Source organism: Hypanus sabinus, chromosome 9 (genome assembly GCF_030144855.1).
Source record: "Hypanus sabinus isolate sHypSab1 chromosome 9, sHypSab1.hap1, whole genome shotgun sequence".
Lineage (NCBI taxonomy): Eukaryota > Metazoa > Chordata > Chondrichthyes > Myliobatiformes > Dasyatidae > Hypanus > Hypanus sabinus.
In genome coordinates, this window is record NC_082714.1 from 109,596,726 (window position 1) to 109,615,629 (window position 18,904).

The 18,904-nt window shown below is 39.9% G+C and overlaps 1 protein-coding gene across 2 annotated transcripts in view; it reads left to right on the forward strand.

Annotated features, from left to right (window-relative positions):
- Positions 1–16,854, forward strand: part of bmp7b (bone morphogenetic protein 7b) — a 133,108-nt gene extending 116,254 nt beyond the window's left edge. Inside the window, exons 5-7 of one of the 2 annotated variants that reach the window (XM_059978728.1) lie at positions 1,816–1,892; positions 2,757–2,867; positions 14,781–16,854. In XM_059978728.1, coding sequence (XP_059834711.1) covers positions 1,816–1,892; positions 2,757–2,867; positions 14,781–14,930 — 338 coding nt within the window. In that variant the 3' untranslated portion in view covers positions 14,931–16,854. The remainder of the gene's footprint in view (positions 1–1,815; positions 1,893–2,756; positions 2,868–14,780) is intronic. The other variant, XM_059978729.1, reaches the window with a different exon arrangement.
- The last annotated feature ends 2,050 nt before the right edge of the window (positions 16,855–18,904 follow it).

Here is an 18,904-nt window from a genome sequence, read left to right on the forward strand (position 1 = left end):
GGTGCTCCCCTCCCCCTTTCTTTCTCCCTAGGCCTCCCGTCCCATGATCCTCTTCCTTTTGCAGCTGTCTATCCCTTTTGCCAATCACCTTTCCAGCTCTTAGCTTCACCCCTCCCCCTCCGGTCTTCTCCTATCATTTCCGATCTGCCCTCCCCCCACTTTCAAATCTCTTACCATCTCTTCTTTCAGTTAGTCCTGACGAAGGGTCTCGGCCCGAAACATCGACTGTACTTCTTCCTATAGATGTTGCCTGGCTGCTGTGTCCCACCAGCATTCTGTGTATGTTGCCTTTCACCAGTCAATAGGTTTCAATCAGGCCAGCCCTCATTCTTCTGAATTCTAGTGAATACAGGCCCAGAGGCAACAAATGCTGCAATTACAAATTATAGAAAACCAGGTTTGCTGAAATCCTAATCTCCACACAAGACGTGACCTCCAACGTTTTCTGCACCTGCAGCAACATGACTCTCCACTTGATCGTAAGCTGATACAAGTCCACATTGTCTTAGTATGGCATGGGTTCTCTCATCCGGATTTACCTTCAAGATATTCCCTGCCATGTATTGTTATATTCCTATGGCTGATACCTTGGCTAATCTATCAACAAACAGAAACAGCCAGAAGGCAAGGCATTCTTTGATTATCCACAGAGTTACCATAATATCATTGCAAAGTACAAATTATTCACACAGTAGTGCAGCTTCTACCAGAAGTCAATATAGCCAGGGCTTTTTTTTTCCAAAAACAACACACTTACCCAGTGCCTCTCCGTGAAACAAATGTTAAAGATTATTTCACAGAAATGCACAGAAAAAAAGCAGACATTGACCTAAAAGAAAGTCAGGTAAAAAAAAATAGTTGAAGAGGATTCATGATAGAGCTGAATATGAAATAAATACCATAACTTTGGGCTCAAGCATGTTTAAAATCCTGAAAGATTGACACCATTATTTTGAATTTACATCATTTCTTCTTGTATATTGGAAGGCTACAAACAACGTAAGAAACACTAACAGTCTCAAATGAATGTACCACTAAGTCACCATTTACATAATGGCCATAACATAGCCAGTAAAAATGTAACTGCACAGATACTTCAAGGAAGATCTAAATTACTAGGTGAAAGGAGTGACATTAGACCAAGAGGGGTCAATGTAATATTTCCAGGTGGTGGCGAGACTGCTGACTCTGATATCATGTAGCTTATTCAGGTTTTGTCATCTCAAGATGAAACCAAAGTTCTGATTTTCTATAGCCCTCTTCAATATAGCCCATTTCAGTTTTTGTCACAGAAATAGTAGTTATGATTTGAGGCTTTCCCAAAATTACTCAAATAGATTTTACATTTGATGTGGTGTTTAAGTGAAGCCAACCCCATCTCTAAGAGATGGTTTTGATGCAGACCACTAAATGTACAAATATCATTGCAAAGGCAACAAGATAACCCTCAGTAATTATGTATTTTTATCAAAGATATTATTTAAAAAATGTTAATTCAATATAGTTAATATAGTTAACTATAAATATAGCTTAATTTAATGTATAGTTAATTTAGATAGCCCAATTTGGGAGATTCAAGAATATACAGACTTACAGATAAATGCAATTCTAATTAGTTATTATAGATAAAATATTTGCGGTATACATCGCTCTCTTACCTTATCATCTCATTAAGAAAGGAATTAACCTTTCAGACTTGACAGATACCAAGCCCGTTCTGGCAATTACCTAACACATGAACATCAGGGAAATAATCCAGACAGACTTCATAATTACATCCCTTGATTAATGTCTTCCATTTTTTATTATTACCAGAAAACAGTAGCAGTGAGCAGCAACAGGCCTGCATGAAACATGAGCTCTACGTCAGCTTTCGTGATCTAGGATGGCAGGTAATTCCTGAGATTAAAGGATTCTGATTTTTCTTTCTACTCCAAAATCATTTTAGCACTGATAGCTTCATCTTGTATGGAAATAATTGACTTATTTTATCTTCGAATTTGGAGGTTGAAGAGATAAGAGTTCTTAATAAAACAATTCTGTAAGCTGTACTTCAGGGAATTAATGCATCTTTCGCTGCGGAATACTAATTGTAAAGGTATACTATTCCTGAATATGTCAGACAGCTGTAGTTTTGAACTTAGCTGCATGACATATATTTTGTTGTGTACACTTTCAAGTTAATCTTAGAATAGGACATAAACTGAATTAGAATTCTGGAACTTGTCTCCAATTCCTGAATCCAATGCCCAGCTGGAGCAGTCACCTTAAATCTGGTGCTAGCACATTAACTGTGTTAGTAGTTGGAAGGTTCGATATGTAAATGCTATTCCTGCTCATAACAACACTCAGATGTAGTCCTGATGGGCAGCTGCATACTCTGACATTAAACTGAGGACTAATTTGAGAAAGTCTTGTTCTGCATCTGATCCAAAGTTGCTCAAAGCAGATTCAGTGGAATGGGAAGTGGTTTATTCCCCAGTAATAGCTCTATTCACTTTGATCTGTATATTGTTTGCAGACCGCAGTATTATTTACCACTGAAAGTTAGTATAAAAGTTGCATAATTGCAAGATCCATACCTGAACTCTGATCTGGCCTTGTTAATCCCAACCCTTGAGTGAACGCTAAACAAGTTTTTCCTTTACCTTTTCTCATTAACGCTGTTTGTTGGTTACCCTGAAAAGGACAGAAGTTTTTCAAACAGCCGTACCTGGAAGTTTTTTCTTTAATGCATGTACTATTCCTCTCTTAAGGACTGGATCATCGCTCCCGAGGGATATGCTGCGTACTATTGTGAAGGAGAATGCTCATTCCCACTGAACTCATACATGAATGCCACAAATCATGCTATTGTTCAAACTCTGGTAAGCACTGTAGGATGCAAGGGGAAAGGGGGAGATATCCCACAAATAGCCATCACAGTAATTCAACTTTCATGCTCCCAGCATAAAACATTGGCCATAGAATGTTTTGGTGGGCTATAAGGAGTAACGAAACCAGAATCACGTCAGATGAACATGTACCCACATTTACAATACAAGTTACACCAGGCACCAAATTGCTGAGGATTTATACGAGCAAACCTGGAAACTGTCAGAAGAATGCAGATCATAATGCCAAGCAGCTTACAATGCTAATTTAAAGTTAGCAATGCTATTATGAAGTTTAATATTCCAGCTAACATCCTCATTTAACCTAACCCAGCTCAACACATTGTGTGCTTAAGGGTCCTCAACCATGCTCAGGGTAATTGTGGACTCATTCCTTTAGGCTGTTATGACAATAGTGAAATATTTCAGACAAGTCCATTATCCTTTAAAGATGCTGAAATCTACAGAGCACCGTGGTAAATGTAAAGGGATGTTAATCTGATTGTGAGACTTCTGCACAGAGCATTACAGTCCTGGATATGGGTGCAATGTGGGATCATAAACTGCCTGACCTGCTGAGTTCCTCCAGCATTTTGTGTAGCTCTGGATTTCCGGCATCTGCAGAATCTCTACATTCAGTAACATCACAAAACTAGTAAATAATGTTACTGTATGTTGGAGGCTACTTAGCTCTTCATGACAGTTCCAGATCAAAAGTGAGCTCTTTAAATCACTCAGAACGCCCGGCCCAAAGTAGTCACAGCTCATCTGTTCAATGTAAGGAGGGATTCTGCCTCCTTCACCCTTTCAACAAGTGATTCCGCACTCCTTATATTTACAAGGTAAAAAAAATTAACCACACATCCTATAATCTCCAGCTCTGCTCCCAACGTCATCCCTGTCTAGCTTTTCATAATTTTATTCACATCATTTTACTTTCTGTTTTAATTTCTTTATTAAAAAGAAACAACACTAGCTGAGTGTGTCTATCTTCATAACTATAATGCTCCAGACCCAGGGGCGCAGTGTTAATTTTTTAGGTGCCAGAGCTGACAAAATGCTTGCCATTTCCTATATCCTCTCTATATACAATATATGTCACACCCAATTTGTGTACCTGCTCATTTCATGTACTGGGCAACTTCCTTGCCCCATTCATGTAATGAGCAGGTACACAAACTGGGTGTGACATATATAAATGAATAGGGCTTCTCATGTCAAGCACTAAACCAAGATGAAAGAAGTATATGAATTCCAGAGCTCCACAGAAATATAGTGATAGTTAAGACATTAACAAGATTATAGCCTATCACTACATTTCAGTGTATAACTGGTACAAAAAAAACATATAATACTTAATTTAATAATATGACAAAGTATTACATGGTTGCACTCACTAATTATCATAAAATATAATTATCAAGCAAGTAAAGAAAAAGACAGTAATCATGTATTTTACCAATTTAAAGGTAATTATCTGTTTTCCAAATGCCACCAATGAGAAGTTTCACAATAATTTCCACAAAGGGTCAGGCGTAATACATGTTCGGGGGTCTAAAGCAACTCTTGTCCTGGTGTCATCTGCTGAGCTGTGGTACCGCATCCATGTTGTGACATATGGCTCAGGATTCCACTGAACTAGAGGAAGTCCATGTGGTTTAACAAACATAAATGATGATACATGATTTATGAGAATTCTTGAGCATGTTGTTGTTATTATCAAGTTCATGTGACTGAATCCTCTCTCACACTCAACAGTACTAATAGGAATAACTTGTGAACAGCTCAGTAATGGGCTTGGGGGATGAGGCGTCTACTATCCTCCACATAATCTCTGAAGACATTTATTCCAGAGGAGGAAGAAAGCTTAAACCTCTTACAGAGAGATGATATTGCAGCTTCTCCATAATGAGGCGGTATTTCAGCAGGCCAATTATCTTTATCAAGGACACATATTTTATTCAGCAGGGATTTATACATACATTGAGGTTTAGAAGTTTGAGAACCTTTCAAGGATGTTGTTGTGAACATATGGTGCTGTAAATTGTTTATAAGACTAGTAAGAAACTGTAGATAATTAATGGAGACAATTTTGTTGTTGCTTGTTAAGGTAATTTCTCCAAACTTCCCTTTTTCAACTGCCTCTTGAGCTTCTAGAGTTTTTGTACCAGGTTGCTCTTTCAGTCCATGTGGTGATCTTGTGCTCTGTTGGATCAGTTTGTCTGCGTAAACAATCGTAGTAGTGTGTTTCTGTAAACACTCTGACAGTAAATCAAGTTCATGCAGTGTGTCATACATTAGAGCTCAGTCCAATAGAAACTGTTCTGAAGAGAGGCTTTTCAACAGACCTTCGTAGTGTCTCAGTCACTCCCAGATCTTGTTTCACTCTTCATTGCTTTTTCAAAATGAAAACACAGTGCTTCGTAATTTTGCCACACTGCTGAAACTGTTCGAAATGAGCTAGCTACCCACCTGGTGCCCAGAACATGGCCTATTCTGCAAATTTGTTGTTCTAGTCGAGAGGCACATTTAGACAGTTCCTTTTGATTTCGAAGTAATCTACTGTAAACAGAGTACAATTTCTCCATAACTGATTGAAAATAATTTATTCCATGAACTTCTGTCACCGAATCGCCTACTGCAAGTTCTAATCTGTGATGAAGACAGTGCCAAATTATCACATCAGGGTAATGTTCCTTGAGAATTGTAGCAACACCAGATTTGACACCAAGCATTACGCTCGCCCAAATGCTGCAAGGTTCTCTTTCTAGTAAGAGTCATCAAACCCATGGTTATTGAGACAATTCAATAGCTGCAGCTTTCTGACCAGGCAGTTCCATTAGATCTAAAAACATAAAATGGGGATCACCTGCCTTATCACTTTCACATTTCAAATAAACTATTAGGGTGGTCTCAATGCTCAGTCTTGTTGATTCATCAATGAAAACAGAAAATTTGCCACTTATCTGCTTGATATGCCAGCAAATTTTCTTTTTCATATTAATGGCTACGTGATTAATGACCTCTGTAGCACTAGTGCGGGAATTCAGTCCAATTCCAATGTCAAAACCATTTTTTGAACTTCCATTTCATTTTAAAATCTTTTTATTAATTATTATTGAAGATTGACAAAAAAGATACACTAAGTCAATATGTTATTATGTGCAATAAGGAATTAAATTAGCAAATAACTGATTAACAAAGCTAAGCAATATATCAATAGTAATAAAAAAGTAGTGTTAAGAGTATTTTTTTAAAGGGAAAAGAAGGAAAAAAAGAACCCCTACTAACTAAAAAAAAGCGAAAAAGAAACCCATTGGGACCACAACCCCAGAGCTATACATCACACAAGCTTCCAAAAAAAAACATCAGTCTGCCAACTCAAATCCACTTACAGAAAAATCGGAAGGAAACCATATTAATGAACTCAAATCAAATGATATTTGCGGGTGAATGAACCCCACCTTTTCTGAAAATCGAATCGAGGATCAAAAGTTTGACTTCTGATTTTCTCCAAACCAAGACATAATATCACCTGAGAAAACCATTGTATCAAAGTAGGAGCAGGAGCATCTTTCCATTTCAACAAAACAGCCCTTCTGGTCAATAATGTAACAAATGCAATTACATGTTGATCTGATGGAGAAATACCATGAATACACTGAGGGATTATACCAAATAAAACTGTCAATTTATTAGGTTGTAAATTAATTTTTAAAGCTTTAGAAATTGTAGAGAAAATAGACTTCCAAAAATGTTTCAATATAGAACACGACCAAAACATATGTGTCAATGTGTCTGTCTCGGTTTTACATCTGTCACACTATCAACATTAGGAAACATTTTAGACAGTCTCTCCTTTATCAAATAGTAATGTTGTACAATTTTAAATTGAATTAAAGAGTGATTGGCACAAATCGAAGAAGAATTGACCAACTTAAAAATCCGCAACCAATCTTCAATAAGTTCCAATAAGCCAAAGTGATCAGAGTATGGTCTGTCATTCTGAGCTAAATAATATGCAGATCGAAAAATTGTACAAGCTGCCTTTAGGTGCGAAGCATCCATGGTGTCAGATAATTTGCCAAGAGCATCTTCACTAGTTATATGTTCAACACTTGGAGCAGCAGTGTGAGCTTTTGGTAGTTTGTGATCAACAATTTTTTTTCTGAGAGACTTCAAGTGTGTACTTCAATCGGCTCCATAACAGGATACTTGGTATATCTGCCATGCCGATTCTTCCGTGGTCATTAAGTTCTTGAGGCTGTAGCACTCTACATAGCCAGCCAGCCATCCCTTACTAGCCTTAAACTCCTTCCTCTCTCTCTCCTCAGCCCCCTCACAGTAGGCTCATAGAGGCTAAGTGCTCTTTCACGCATAATTTTGCCATCAACAGGGATACGCTTCTGTGATGTGTCCTCTAGCCACACGCTTAATGCTTCCTCAGTCTTTGCAAGCACTTTATCACGAACCAGAGAGACCATTTTTGCCATTGTAGGGGTAGCACTGACATTTCCACGAATTTCAGCTTCTTTCTGCTTTATTGTGCAAATGCTCAATTCATTCTTACCGACCTTACGGCCCACTTCGGCAAGCAACATGCCATTTTTCAAAAGATCTAAGATTTTTATTTTCTCAGCAACCAATTCTCAGACAGCAAGTGCTGAAGAGAGACTCTGTGAAATGGCGGGAGGCTACAGCAGTGTACGCTGGGATAACGGATCGAGCAAGGAGGAATTTCACAGAAGTCACAGTTCCAGGATTTCACCAAAAACTATCAAATATCCTAATGTTATTAGTGGCATTTTCCCCACCAACCACCACCCCCTCTCCCCAACCCCTGCTTCCGTAAAATACCCTCTGTTTAATATGCGACCGTTGTTAAATTCCCCGCTTGTTTATTTTGGCTTTTTTTTTACAGAGGTGCCAGAGCAGTGCTCCGATGAGCTCCGACAGCACTGCACCCCATCCAGACCCAAATATATCCTTGTTAAATCTCCTCTCTACACACTGTAGTGCCGCTACATTTATAGTATGGTCATCAGAATATTCACAATTGCCCATTGTATAGTTCCACCATGACCTCCTTTCTCCTATATTTTATGCCAGGGCTTATAAAGGAAGGTATCTGAAATTCCCTCCTATCAAGATCTCTGTTAACATTAGGGATCTGTGGATGTGTGCACCGTGGTTCGGGAGGACTGGGGAATTGTAAATGTCACTCCAGTCTTCAAGAGGGGAGAGAAGCAGAAGAAAGGAAAGCGTAGGCAGTTGGCCTGACCTCAGCAGCTGGGAAGGTGATGGAGCCGGTTATTAAGCATGAGGTCTCAGGGTACTGAGAGGCACATGACAAACAGCCAAAGTCAGCATGGTTTCCTTAAGGGGAAATTTTGGGAATTCTTTGAGGGAATAACAAAAAGGACAGACAAAGGAAAATCTATGGATGCTGTGTGTTTGGATATGCAGAAGGCCACGAAGCTGCTTGGCAAGTTAAGAACTCATGGTACTACGGGAAAGATATCAGCAATGATAGGATTAGCTGATTGGCAGAAGGCAAAGAAGGAGAATAAAGGGAGATTTTTCCAGTTGGCTGCTGCGCTCTGCAGGCTTTGGTGTTATGACCGCTTCTTTTTATGTTATACTGTCTGTCAGTGATTTGGATGACAAAGCTGATGGCCAAGTTTGCAGACAATATGAAGAGAAGTGGAGGGGCAGGTGGTATTGAGGAAACAGGAAGGCTGCAGAAGAACCTAGACAGATTGGGAGGATGTGCAAAGAAGCGGCAGATGGAATGCAGTGTCGGGAAGTGAATGGTCATGCACTTTGGTGGAAGAAACAAATGCATAGCCTATTTTTAAATGGGGAGAAAATTCAGAACTCTGAGGTGAAGAGGGATTTAGGAGTCCTCATTCAGGATTCCCTAAAGGTTAACTTGTACGTTGAATTGGTGGTGAGGAAGGCAAATGCAATGTCAGCATTCATTTCAAGAGGACTAGAATATAAAAGCAAAGATGTAATGTTGAGGCTTTATAAGGCACTAGAGAGGCCTCAGTTGGAGTATTGTATGCAGCTTTGAATGCCTTATCTATGAAATGATGTGCTGACAGTGGAGAGAGCTCAGAGGAGGTTTACAAGAATGACTCCGGGAATGAATGAGCTAATGTATAAGGAGAGTTTGATGACTCTGTGCCTGTACTTGCTGGAGTTTAGAAACATGAGGGGGAATCTCATTGAAACGACCAAATGTTGCAAGGTATGGATGTAGAGAGGATGTTTCCTATAGTGGGACAGTCTAGGACAAGAGGGCACAGCCTCAAAATAGAGGGACAACTATTTAGAATAGAGATGAGGAGGAATTTCTTTAGCCAAAGGGTGGTGAATCTGTGAATTCATTGGCACAGGTGGCTGTGGAGGCCAAGTCATTGAGTATATTTAAAGTGGAGGTTGAAAGGTTCTTGATTATTCAGGGCATCAAAGATTATGGGAAAAAGGCAGGAAAGTGGAGTTGAGAGGGAAAACGGTTCAGCCGTGATGAAATGCTGAAGCAAACTCGATGGGCCGAATGGCCTAATTCTCCTCATATTCCTCTTTTCTTTGGTCTTCACAGAAGAAACCAATTATCATTATTCCCTTGTCTTCATGACAGTTTGTTTATTTATTTGTTATTATTTATTTAGCAATACAGTGCAGAGTTGGCCCTTCCAGCCATGCAGCCCCAGCAGCCCCACAAACCTGATTACCCCTAACCTAATCAAAGGGCAATTTACAATGGATCGAGTAGCCTGCCCGGTGTGTCATGGGGCCATGGAGGAAACCACAGCATCTGGGGAAAACACACACATTCCACGGATGGGAAGTAAAGTGACTCTTTACAGAATTGAACTCTGAACTCCAGAACTCCCTGAGCTGTAATAGCTTCATGCTAACCACTACACTAACGTCGCGCTGAAGATTTGCAGATGAATTACTCCAATGTTATCAACTACTTAATTAGTCAAATAATGTCTTCTAACAGCCCATAACTTCCTTCCCCACAATATATCATACTGCCAGTTTTGGCATCGTTGACTAACTTTTGTAACCGTATCCTGCAGAAGCCAACTGTGTACAATTTTCCAGTCACTAAAACTCCCATTTACCTTTCGCAATCTCCTACTGAAAGAATTTTAATTCAACTTGCCATTTTACACTGTATCCCATTTTTTTCATTTTATTTTGCTAATCAGTTTGCCAAAAGTCTTGCCGAAATCCGAGAGGGCAACATTAAATGTAATAGCACCATCAATCCACTATTACCTGCTCAGAAAGTTTAATCTAGTCTGACATGACCTTTCTTTAACTAATCCATCCTACATTGATTAATTTTTCCTCTCTAAACACTCAATTATGCTGTCCATCAGGATTTATACATACGAGTAAGAAGCAGGCATACTTCATTCAGCCCCTTAACCCTGCTCAGCTACCTAGTAAGATCATTGTTGATCTGCTTATAACTTCAGTTCTGCACTCCAATCTGCCAGCAATAGTCTTTTACTTCTTTGCTAATAATTAACTTGATTTAAAAACATTGATAGGCTCTCTTTCATTATCATTTAAGAAGAGTTCAAAAGTCACATGCCTCTCTAAGAGAAAAATAATCACACATCATCTCAATCTTAAATGGGTGGAGGGTGTGGTGAACTACATATACCTGTCTGGACACGCCCCCCCTGCTGACTGCTCCTGTGGCTCCTCCCACAGGCCCCGGTATAAAGGTGATTGGAGGTACTGTTCCGGCCTCAGTCTCCAGGTTGCAGTGTAGTGGTCACTTGCTGCTTGTTCTTTCTTCCAGCCAATAAAAGCCTATATCTCGCCTCACATCTCCAAGAGATATTGATGGTGCATCTGTGACACCTTGTTTTAAACCAGTGACCTAAGAGTTTTATGTTCTCCCACAAGAGGAAGCATGCTCACCGTAGTCACCCTAGCAGGGTGCAGCCTATCCGTCCAACCTTTCCTCATTTGACAACCAATCCATTTTGGGTATTAGAAAACAAAAACAAACTGCAGGTGCTGAAGATCTGAAATAAAAATGAAAAATGCTGTAAAAAAGATCAGTGGGTCAGGCAACTGTGGAAAGAGAAATTAATTTCTCAAGGTTTAGGATTCTTTATCAGTACTGGGAAGGAGAGACAATACATAACACAGACTGTATAATACCAGCAACAAATTACCAATCTGACCTTAACTGCCACCGTAAGTCATCCAGTTTTATCCTATCCATGAAATTCCCTTTTGCTCACTTCTCTCAAACCTTCTCTGTTGTGTAAACAAACTTATTTTTATCTTTCTTATTTCTGATCAGGGTCTCGAGCCTAAAACAGAAATTGTTCCTCTTTCCTGAGTTTTTCAGCAATTCCAGGTATTAACTTTCCTTGGACTGCTAACAGCTTATCAATATCTCCTTCCTTACATGAGGAGACCAACGCTGTGCATAAGATCTCAATAAAGCCCTACAAACTTGAATCACAACCTCCCTACTTTTGTATTCAATTCCACACTTTGCTAGCATTCCCAATCACCTTGTGTAGCTTCATGCTAGATTTTTGTGAATTATATGTTCGGAGGCCAGTCTACTCTAGAGGTTCAGGACTGACAGATAAATGTTCCAGCCAGGGTACAGATACTAGAGACAGCAAAGAGGTGGAGTAAAGACAGGAGGACGAGTTGCGTTTCTGATTAATGCGAACATCATAGCAGTACTCTGGGTCGAAATTTCTGATGGATTGTCCAGTGAGACTTTGTGGGTGAGTGGAGAAATAAGAAGGGGATGATGATTCTGTTGATCTTGTCTATAGGCCCCTAATGGTCAATGGATATTAAAAGAAACACAGATATGAAGGAAGATCACAGAAGGTTGCAAGTATAATAGCACTGGCACAACTGAGCAACTTTTTCACAGTATTAGAGAAGAACCTGCAAAAGTTGATTGAAATAGGTTGTTTGCATTCACCGGAATGTCCAGCACGTGGGATGTTTTTAAAAGTAAGATAATGAGACTTCAATGTCTGCCTATTGCTGCTAGAGTGAAGGTCAAGGCTAGCAGGAGTAAAGATCTCTGGATGGAAAGAGATATTGAGACTGGTCAGGGACAAAGGAGGCATGGGTCAGGTACAGGCAGCTGGGATCAAAGGAATTCTGCAGGAATATAAGAGATGCTGGAAACAAGAAAATCAGAAGGGGGGGTAAAGGGGCAAAGATAGCAGTAAAAGAGAATATAATGGACAATCCAAAGAGGTTTTACGTATTTAAGGGAAAAATGAGTAGGGAGAGACTAGGGCCCTTCAAAGTGTGTATCGATGTGTGATGCCACAGGAGCTGAGTGAGAGCCTCAATGACTATGTGTCCTTTGTTTTTACTAAGATGAAAGACATGAAGATTTTGGAACTTGAGAGAAATGGTGGGGATTTCTCAGGATAGTCCATATTACAATTGAGGAGTTGCTGGACATCTTAAAACATAAATGTCTCCAGGGCCTGAGCAGGTATATCTAAGAATGCAGTAGGAAGCTAGTAAACAGTGTTGTGGAAAAGACTTCTTGGCATGCAGGCCTTCATCAGACAGGACATTGACCATAGAAATTGGAATGTTGTTAAGTTGCAGTTGTATAAGACATAGTAAAACCGCATTTCAAAAGTTACAGTCAGTTACTGTCATCCCACTCTAAGAAAGACGCCATGAAGCTGGAAAAGATACAGAAAAGAACTACAGGGAAGTTGCTGGGTCTTGAGTGACTGAATTATAAAGAAGAAATGAATAGACCAGAGCTTTATTCATTGAAGCCTCGGAGGATGAGGGGTGACCTTAGACAAGTGTACAAAATCATGTGGGGCATCAACAGGGTGGATGTGTACAGACTTCTATCCTCATCAGTGGGGAATCAAGAGCTGGAGCGTTTAGGTTTAAGAAATTTAATAGGAACCTGAGGGGCAACTTTTTCATCCAGAGGGTATATGGAATGAGCTGCCAGAGGAAGCGGTTGATGCAGGTATATTAATGTTTAACACACTTGGGTAGATACATGGCTAGGGAAACTTTAGAAGGATAAGGCCCAAAGGCGGAACTAGCTTAGATGGGCATCTAAATCCGCAAGGACAAAGTTGGTCACGGCAGCCAGTTTGTTACTGGGTAGCTGATGATACTGCATGAAAGCTGACTCCTTGGCCCACCAAGTCCATATTGACCATCAACCACACACTCATACTCGTCCTACATTCCTACCAACTCTTAAAATGATCTTGAAGCAACAAGTTTTGTGCCTTTTCTTGACTTCTAAAAGAACCTTGGATTAAAACACCAGAATTCATCAGTAGTAAATAAATTGCCCTGGAGTGTAGGTGTATGGTGGAATTTGGTAGGGGAGGGGGTTGGTAGGAATGTAGGATGAGTATAAGTGTGTGGTTGAAGGTGGAATGAAACTGTAGGCAGAAATACCCACCAGGTGGGGAAGGTTGACTAGTCCAGCATATCACCAGGTGGCACAGCAGTGCAGCTAGTACGGGTGCTGCTTCACAGTGCTGGAGACCTTTCGGTCCGCTCACTAAGTGTGTAAATGTAGGAGGGGATTATGTTGAAAAATAAATGTGATAGGTTCTCTAAAATTGACTCCTTCTACCTTAGGCCATGAACTTATCAATCACCCCTCGTATGTTGTGTGTAAAACCATCAAAAAATTACAAGTTATGAAATATCAAAGGGTATATATTCCTCATTCATAAGATTATGTCATGTTTAGGCAGATCAGCAGGTGCACTTATGCAAGCTCAAAATAATCTGTTAATGATTGTCTTTAAACAAGCAAAACAGATGTAAATTATGATAAGGCATATTAGTATGAGTCTTAGTATTCATAGTAAATAGGTAAAATTGGCAAGAAATATAACAATAACAAATGTTAGAATGAACTTCTAACATTAGTTGTCAATAAGTTGATTTGCTTAATGTCTTCTGGCTGGTCAGTGATTTACTCACTGTAGCCCAGCAGTGTAGGCACACTGGCAAGAGGTTCTCAGCACATTAACCACAGCACTTGTCCTTATCGAGTATCACCCTAGCTCACTCGCAGTGACTAGTGTATATCCATGCACTTTTACCACCTGATAAGGACCTTCCCATCCAGCTCCCAGTGGTTTCTTAATGAGGACCCACGCACCAGGAAAGTGGGTGTGTCCTGGGTCTTCCTGGGTGGCAGAAACCCATTGGGAAGCAGACTGATAGTGTGTTCTGAGCCACATCTAAGTGCATTGACGGAGAAGACAAGAAATGGCATCTCAGCCGAGTCCTTCAACTGCTGAGTTGGGATTGATTCTGACAACTGAGCTGGAAGCTGGCTTATTTTGTACAGCTGTCAAACAGCCCCTCACTTTTTCTCATGAGGCTAGTGTAGCAATATGTTACTGCAGTGTAGTATTGAGTTTGAAAGGAAAATTACTGTGTTAAGCTTATGCTGATTTGATTGATCTAAACTAATAAATCGGCACAATAGTTGGAAACTAACCCTGGGAGGAATTTGTTCAATTCCATTGAGGTCTAATCCAAAGCTTGTGCACATAAATACAAGATAAAACGGAATTGGTTGCAGTACATACAGAAATGAATGGGCCTCCAATGCTCAGTATCCAGATTCCTTCTCAGGAAAGTTATTAGAGTTCAGAGGCTGAGAGATAACTGCTTCTCAGTGAGCCAGTTGCTTCAGAAGGTCAAAAACCCTGTGTGATTTAGGGAGCGTTTTTTCTAGGTGGAAGACTATTAACTCATCTCGAAACATACTTCCTCCAAATGAGTTTCATGTACATATATGACTGTGATTGGTTGTATTATATGTATCTTTGAAGTGAATTCTAAAAAAAATCTTAATTTTACATTCAGGTCCATTTAATAAACCCGGAGAATGTTCCGAAGCCATGCTGCGCTCCCACACAGCTCAACGCCATTTCCGTGCTGTACTTTGACGACAGCTCAAACGTCATCCTTAAAAAATACAGGAACATGGTCGTTAGAGCATGTGGCTGTCATTAGCTCCTGAAAGACAGAGGAACCAGCATCACTGCCAGTCATGAGTACCCCCGTGACAAGTCAACTTACTTACTGAACTGGGGTGGCTTTGAGGAAAACCTAACCTTAAAACAAGAATATATTTTCCCACCACTTTCATTTTTAAGGCTGACTGTATGTATAGCTATTCTTTTTCTATTATGAGCAAATGTGAGGTCAAAGGATTTCAGATAGACTTTTCTGTGTTGGAAAATTCAGATTTTAAAAACGTGTGTCAGATTACTTGATCACTTTTGAAGACAATATTCTGCAATTTATAGTAGGGAGAAGACATTTCTCAATGATTGATTTATTGCTCCAAGATGGTGAATCAAAATAGACAGATAAAAAAATGCATGCTCTGATATCACTGGACATGTTCAGGAGTAAACTCAACCACAAACTCTAATTCCATTCAAGGAGAGATTTTTTTTCATGCCAGGTTACAGTAGAATTTCAATTGCAATATATGTTCGATCTGTAGAAAACTATGAGGCATAAATTTTAGGGATTGAGAAAGATGCAGCTGAACCTCAGTCCGTGCAGTGCTAACCGATCTTAAGCAGAGGGGTAATGGGATAAAATTGTTGGCTTCTACAGAGGAAGAGGCCAGGGCACTGAATGGCAGTATTACACAGCTCATTTCAATCACATGAACCTTTTGAGCGGCATATAAGTTTATCGTTTGAGAATTTTAGTATGGCGTCCTAATGATCAAGCAGACTATTGTTTTAACTCAAGTTATCAAGAATTGTCATTTGTCAGTTATACGGGACGAGAAACAGGAGGAAGGTAAGATTCGTTATCGTCCTTGTAGTGCAGGGTGAGGGCAGGCAGTGCATCTCTGGCTCCAGATTGTGTTGCCTCAGCCACCTTCTTGACCATCAGATACGTCTCCGTCAATAGCTGAGCAATGGAAAGAAAAAGGGAAAAATTAAAAGTAAGCTTTTATTTAGGTATTTATTTGTTTATGGGAGATGGACTTCATTACCAGCAATCATTACCCGGCCCTTATTGCCGTAAACTGAAGTGACAGTGTAGAGTGAACCACATTAAGGGGTCTGAAGTCACATACTGGATGGAAACAGTAGGAATGATAGACTAGCTTTGCTGAAAATTAGTTAAACTGATGACCGTAAAGCTTTCGGTTAGACCGACTGATAAATGTCATCATTGGAAATAAGAGATTTCATCAGATGAAATCAGAAACAACTATTTGCAGATCACTTTTACTCCAATTTTTAGAATTGTACAGATTTCCGGCTCTCCAAATAATAAAGGAGCTATTGGAACTCCAAAGAAGTTACACCGAAAGAATGGTAACAGAAGTAAACAGACTGTATCTCTGTTTCTAGGAAAGAGCAGGCTAAGGGATGATCAAAATAGCTCTGACAATGGTTGACATGGTTTACAACTGGAGAAAAGAAGTTAAAACTGTGAGTCATAAAATTAAGACAGTCATAAGTACAGGAGGAAATTGAGGAGAAATTTATTTAAAATTCAATTTGACAAGAAATGGTTACAGCAAACTGTATAGAGATATACAGGTTCGATAGGCACAAGAGAAAAAGAAACTGATGGTAATGTTAACTTGGATCAATGAAGTGAAGTGGGAGGAGACTTATGAAGTACAAACAGTGGCAGAGGCCAACCGAGCTAAAGAGACTATTTTTGTTGCACAAGCTCTGTAATTTTAAGCAACTGGAAACATGGCTATAAAGCTCACATTTGTGATTTACTGTAAAAGAATGGAACAAGACTTCTAGTTACCAAACCCCTCCAAATGAGCTACAGCACACAGGCTCAGTGTTGCATAATTGGTGTCTTTGAGAAAGCGGATAAAAATTACACAGAACTACTGTAACTTGACATTTTTAAACAATACTCAAAACTAAGTTCCTTTCCATTAATTACACAGGGTAGTCTTTTTACTATAGATCACCTGGGATTATCTGAACTTGCTCTGATAAACTAAAACAGCACTTAACTATTTACTTGAAATATCTGTACAGAAGTAAATCGAAGATAATTGGTATCTGCTCTTTGCTATCGATAACCAAGGATAATAGAAACCTGATCTGCTGATTACATTGGACAACAATTTTTTTTCAAAAGTATTACTTCCTCAATTTTTTTTGTTTATGATAGGCCACTTGAAGTTGAACACAATTATAATTTCAGAATACATGTATCACATAGGAATTTGGAGAAACAAGAAATGAACTTCTATTGAATATAATACATTTAATTGCATAATGGTGCTTATGCTTTGCAATAGTTCAGCTAAGCAAAAAAAATTTTCTGTGACTTTCATTTGTACTCATTATCTGAGGCTTTTAGCTTAAATGTTAACAATTATCAGCCAGTATTGATGAATCCCAGTTGCCCTGATACCATTTCTCCATGACCACAATATCCTGGTGAAACCTTTCACTATGCTCATCACTAACAGTGCCAAGATTGGCAAGGAAGAATTCTAAATGGGCATACAGAAAATGAATCGTTAGTGACATGTTGCACTTCATGGTTTTGTATGCTTGAAGCATGTTATCAACCAGCTGCACATAGTTTGGTGCTCTGTAGTTGCCAAGAAAATTTTCAACAACATCCTTGATTGCCTTCCATGCGATTTTCTCCGGTCCCACTAGAAGCTCTTCAAATTGCTTGTCTTTGATGATGTGCTTGATTTGTGGACCAACAAAAATGCCTTCCTTAATCTTGGCATCAGTTATTCTGACTTGAATTATGAATTGAAATGACAAATATAGGCAATTTCAGAAAATGGTTCATGATAGGGAAAATTCATGGTGATGAATTTTCCCAAAATCCATAAGATCAATCCAAAAGTATTCAGGAAGCAAAATTTTTGTTGTCCCGTGTTACCCAGCATAAACTGAATATGTTCTTTATAACTGGTAATGTCTTACACTATGTCAAATACTGCATTGATGCTGCTTCCTGCACCCATGCTAAATATGTCGACTTTATCAACTTTGCCACTAACTTCCACCCTGCCCTCAAATTTACTTGGCCCATTTCTGTCACCTCTCTCCCCTTTCTCAATTTCTCTGTCTCCATCTCTGGAGACAGTCTATCTTCTGATATCTTTTATAAACTCACTGATTCTCACAGCTACCTGAACTATACCTCTTCCCACCTTGTCACTTGTAAAAATGCCATCCCCCTCTCACAGATTCTCTGTCTCCACCACATCTGCTCTCAGGATGAGGCTTTTCATTCCACAACTACTGAGGTGCCCTCCTTCTGAAAAGAAAGAGAGTTCCTTTCCTCCACCATCAACACTGCCCTCACCCGCATTTCACACACGTCTCCCCTCACCCCATCCTCCCATTCCCACATCTGGGATAGGGTTCCTCTCCTCCTCACTTACCACCCCACCAGACTCCGCGTCCAGCACATAATTCTCCATAACTTCCACCATCTCCGACAAAATCCCACTACCAAACACATCTTTCCCTCCCTCACACTTTCTGTTTTCCACAGGGATTGCTCCCTACACAACTCCCTTGTTCGTTCGTCCCTCCCCATTGATCTCCTCCTGGCACTTATCCTTGCAAGCTATACCTGCCCCTACACCTCCTCCCTCACTACTACTCAGGGCCCCAAACTGTCCTTCCGGGTGAGGCAACACTTCACCTGTGAGTCTGTTGGAGTCATAAACTGTACCTGGTGCTTCTCGTATTTGGTGAGACCCAGCGTAGATTGGGAGCCTGCTTCGACAAGCACCTACACTCCATCCACCAGACAAAGCGCAATCTCCCAGTAGCCACCATTTCAATTCTACTTCCCATTCCCATTCCAACATACCAGCCCATGGCTTCCTCTGCTGCCGCAATGGGCCACATTCAAGTTGGGGGAGCAACACCTTATATTGCATCTGGAGAGCCTCCAACCTAATGGCATGAACATTGATTTCTCAAACTTTTGATAATTGCCCC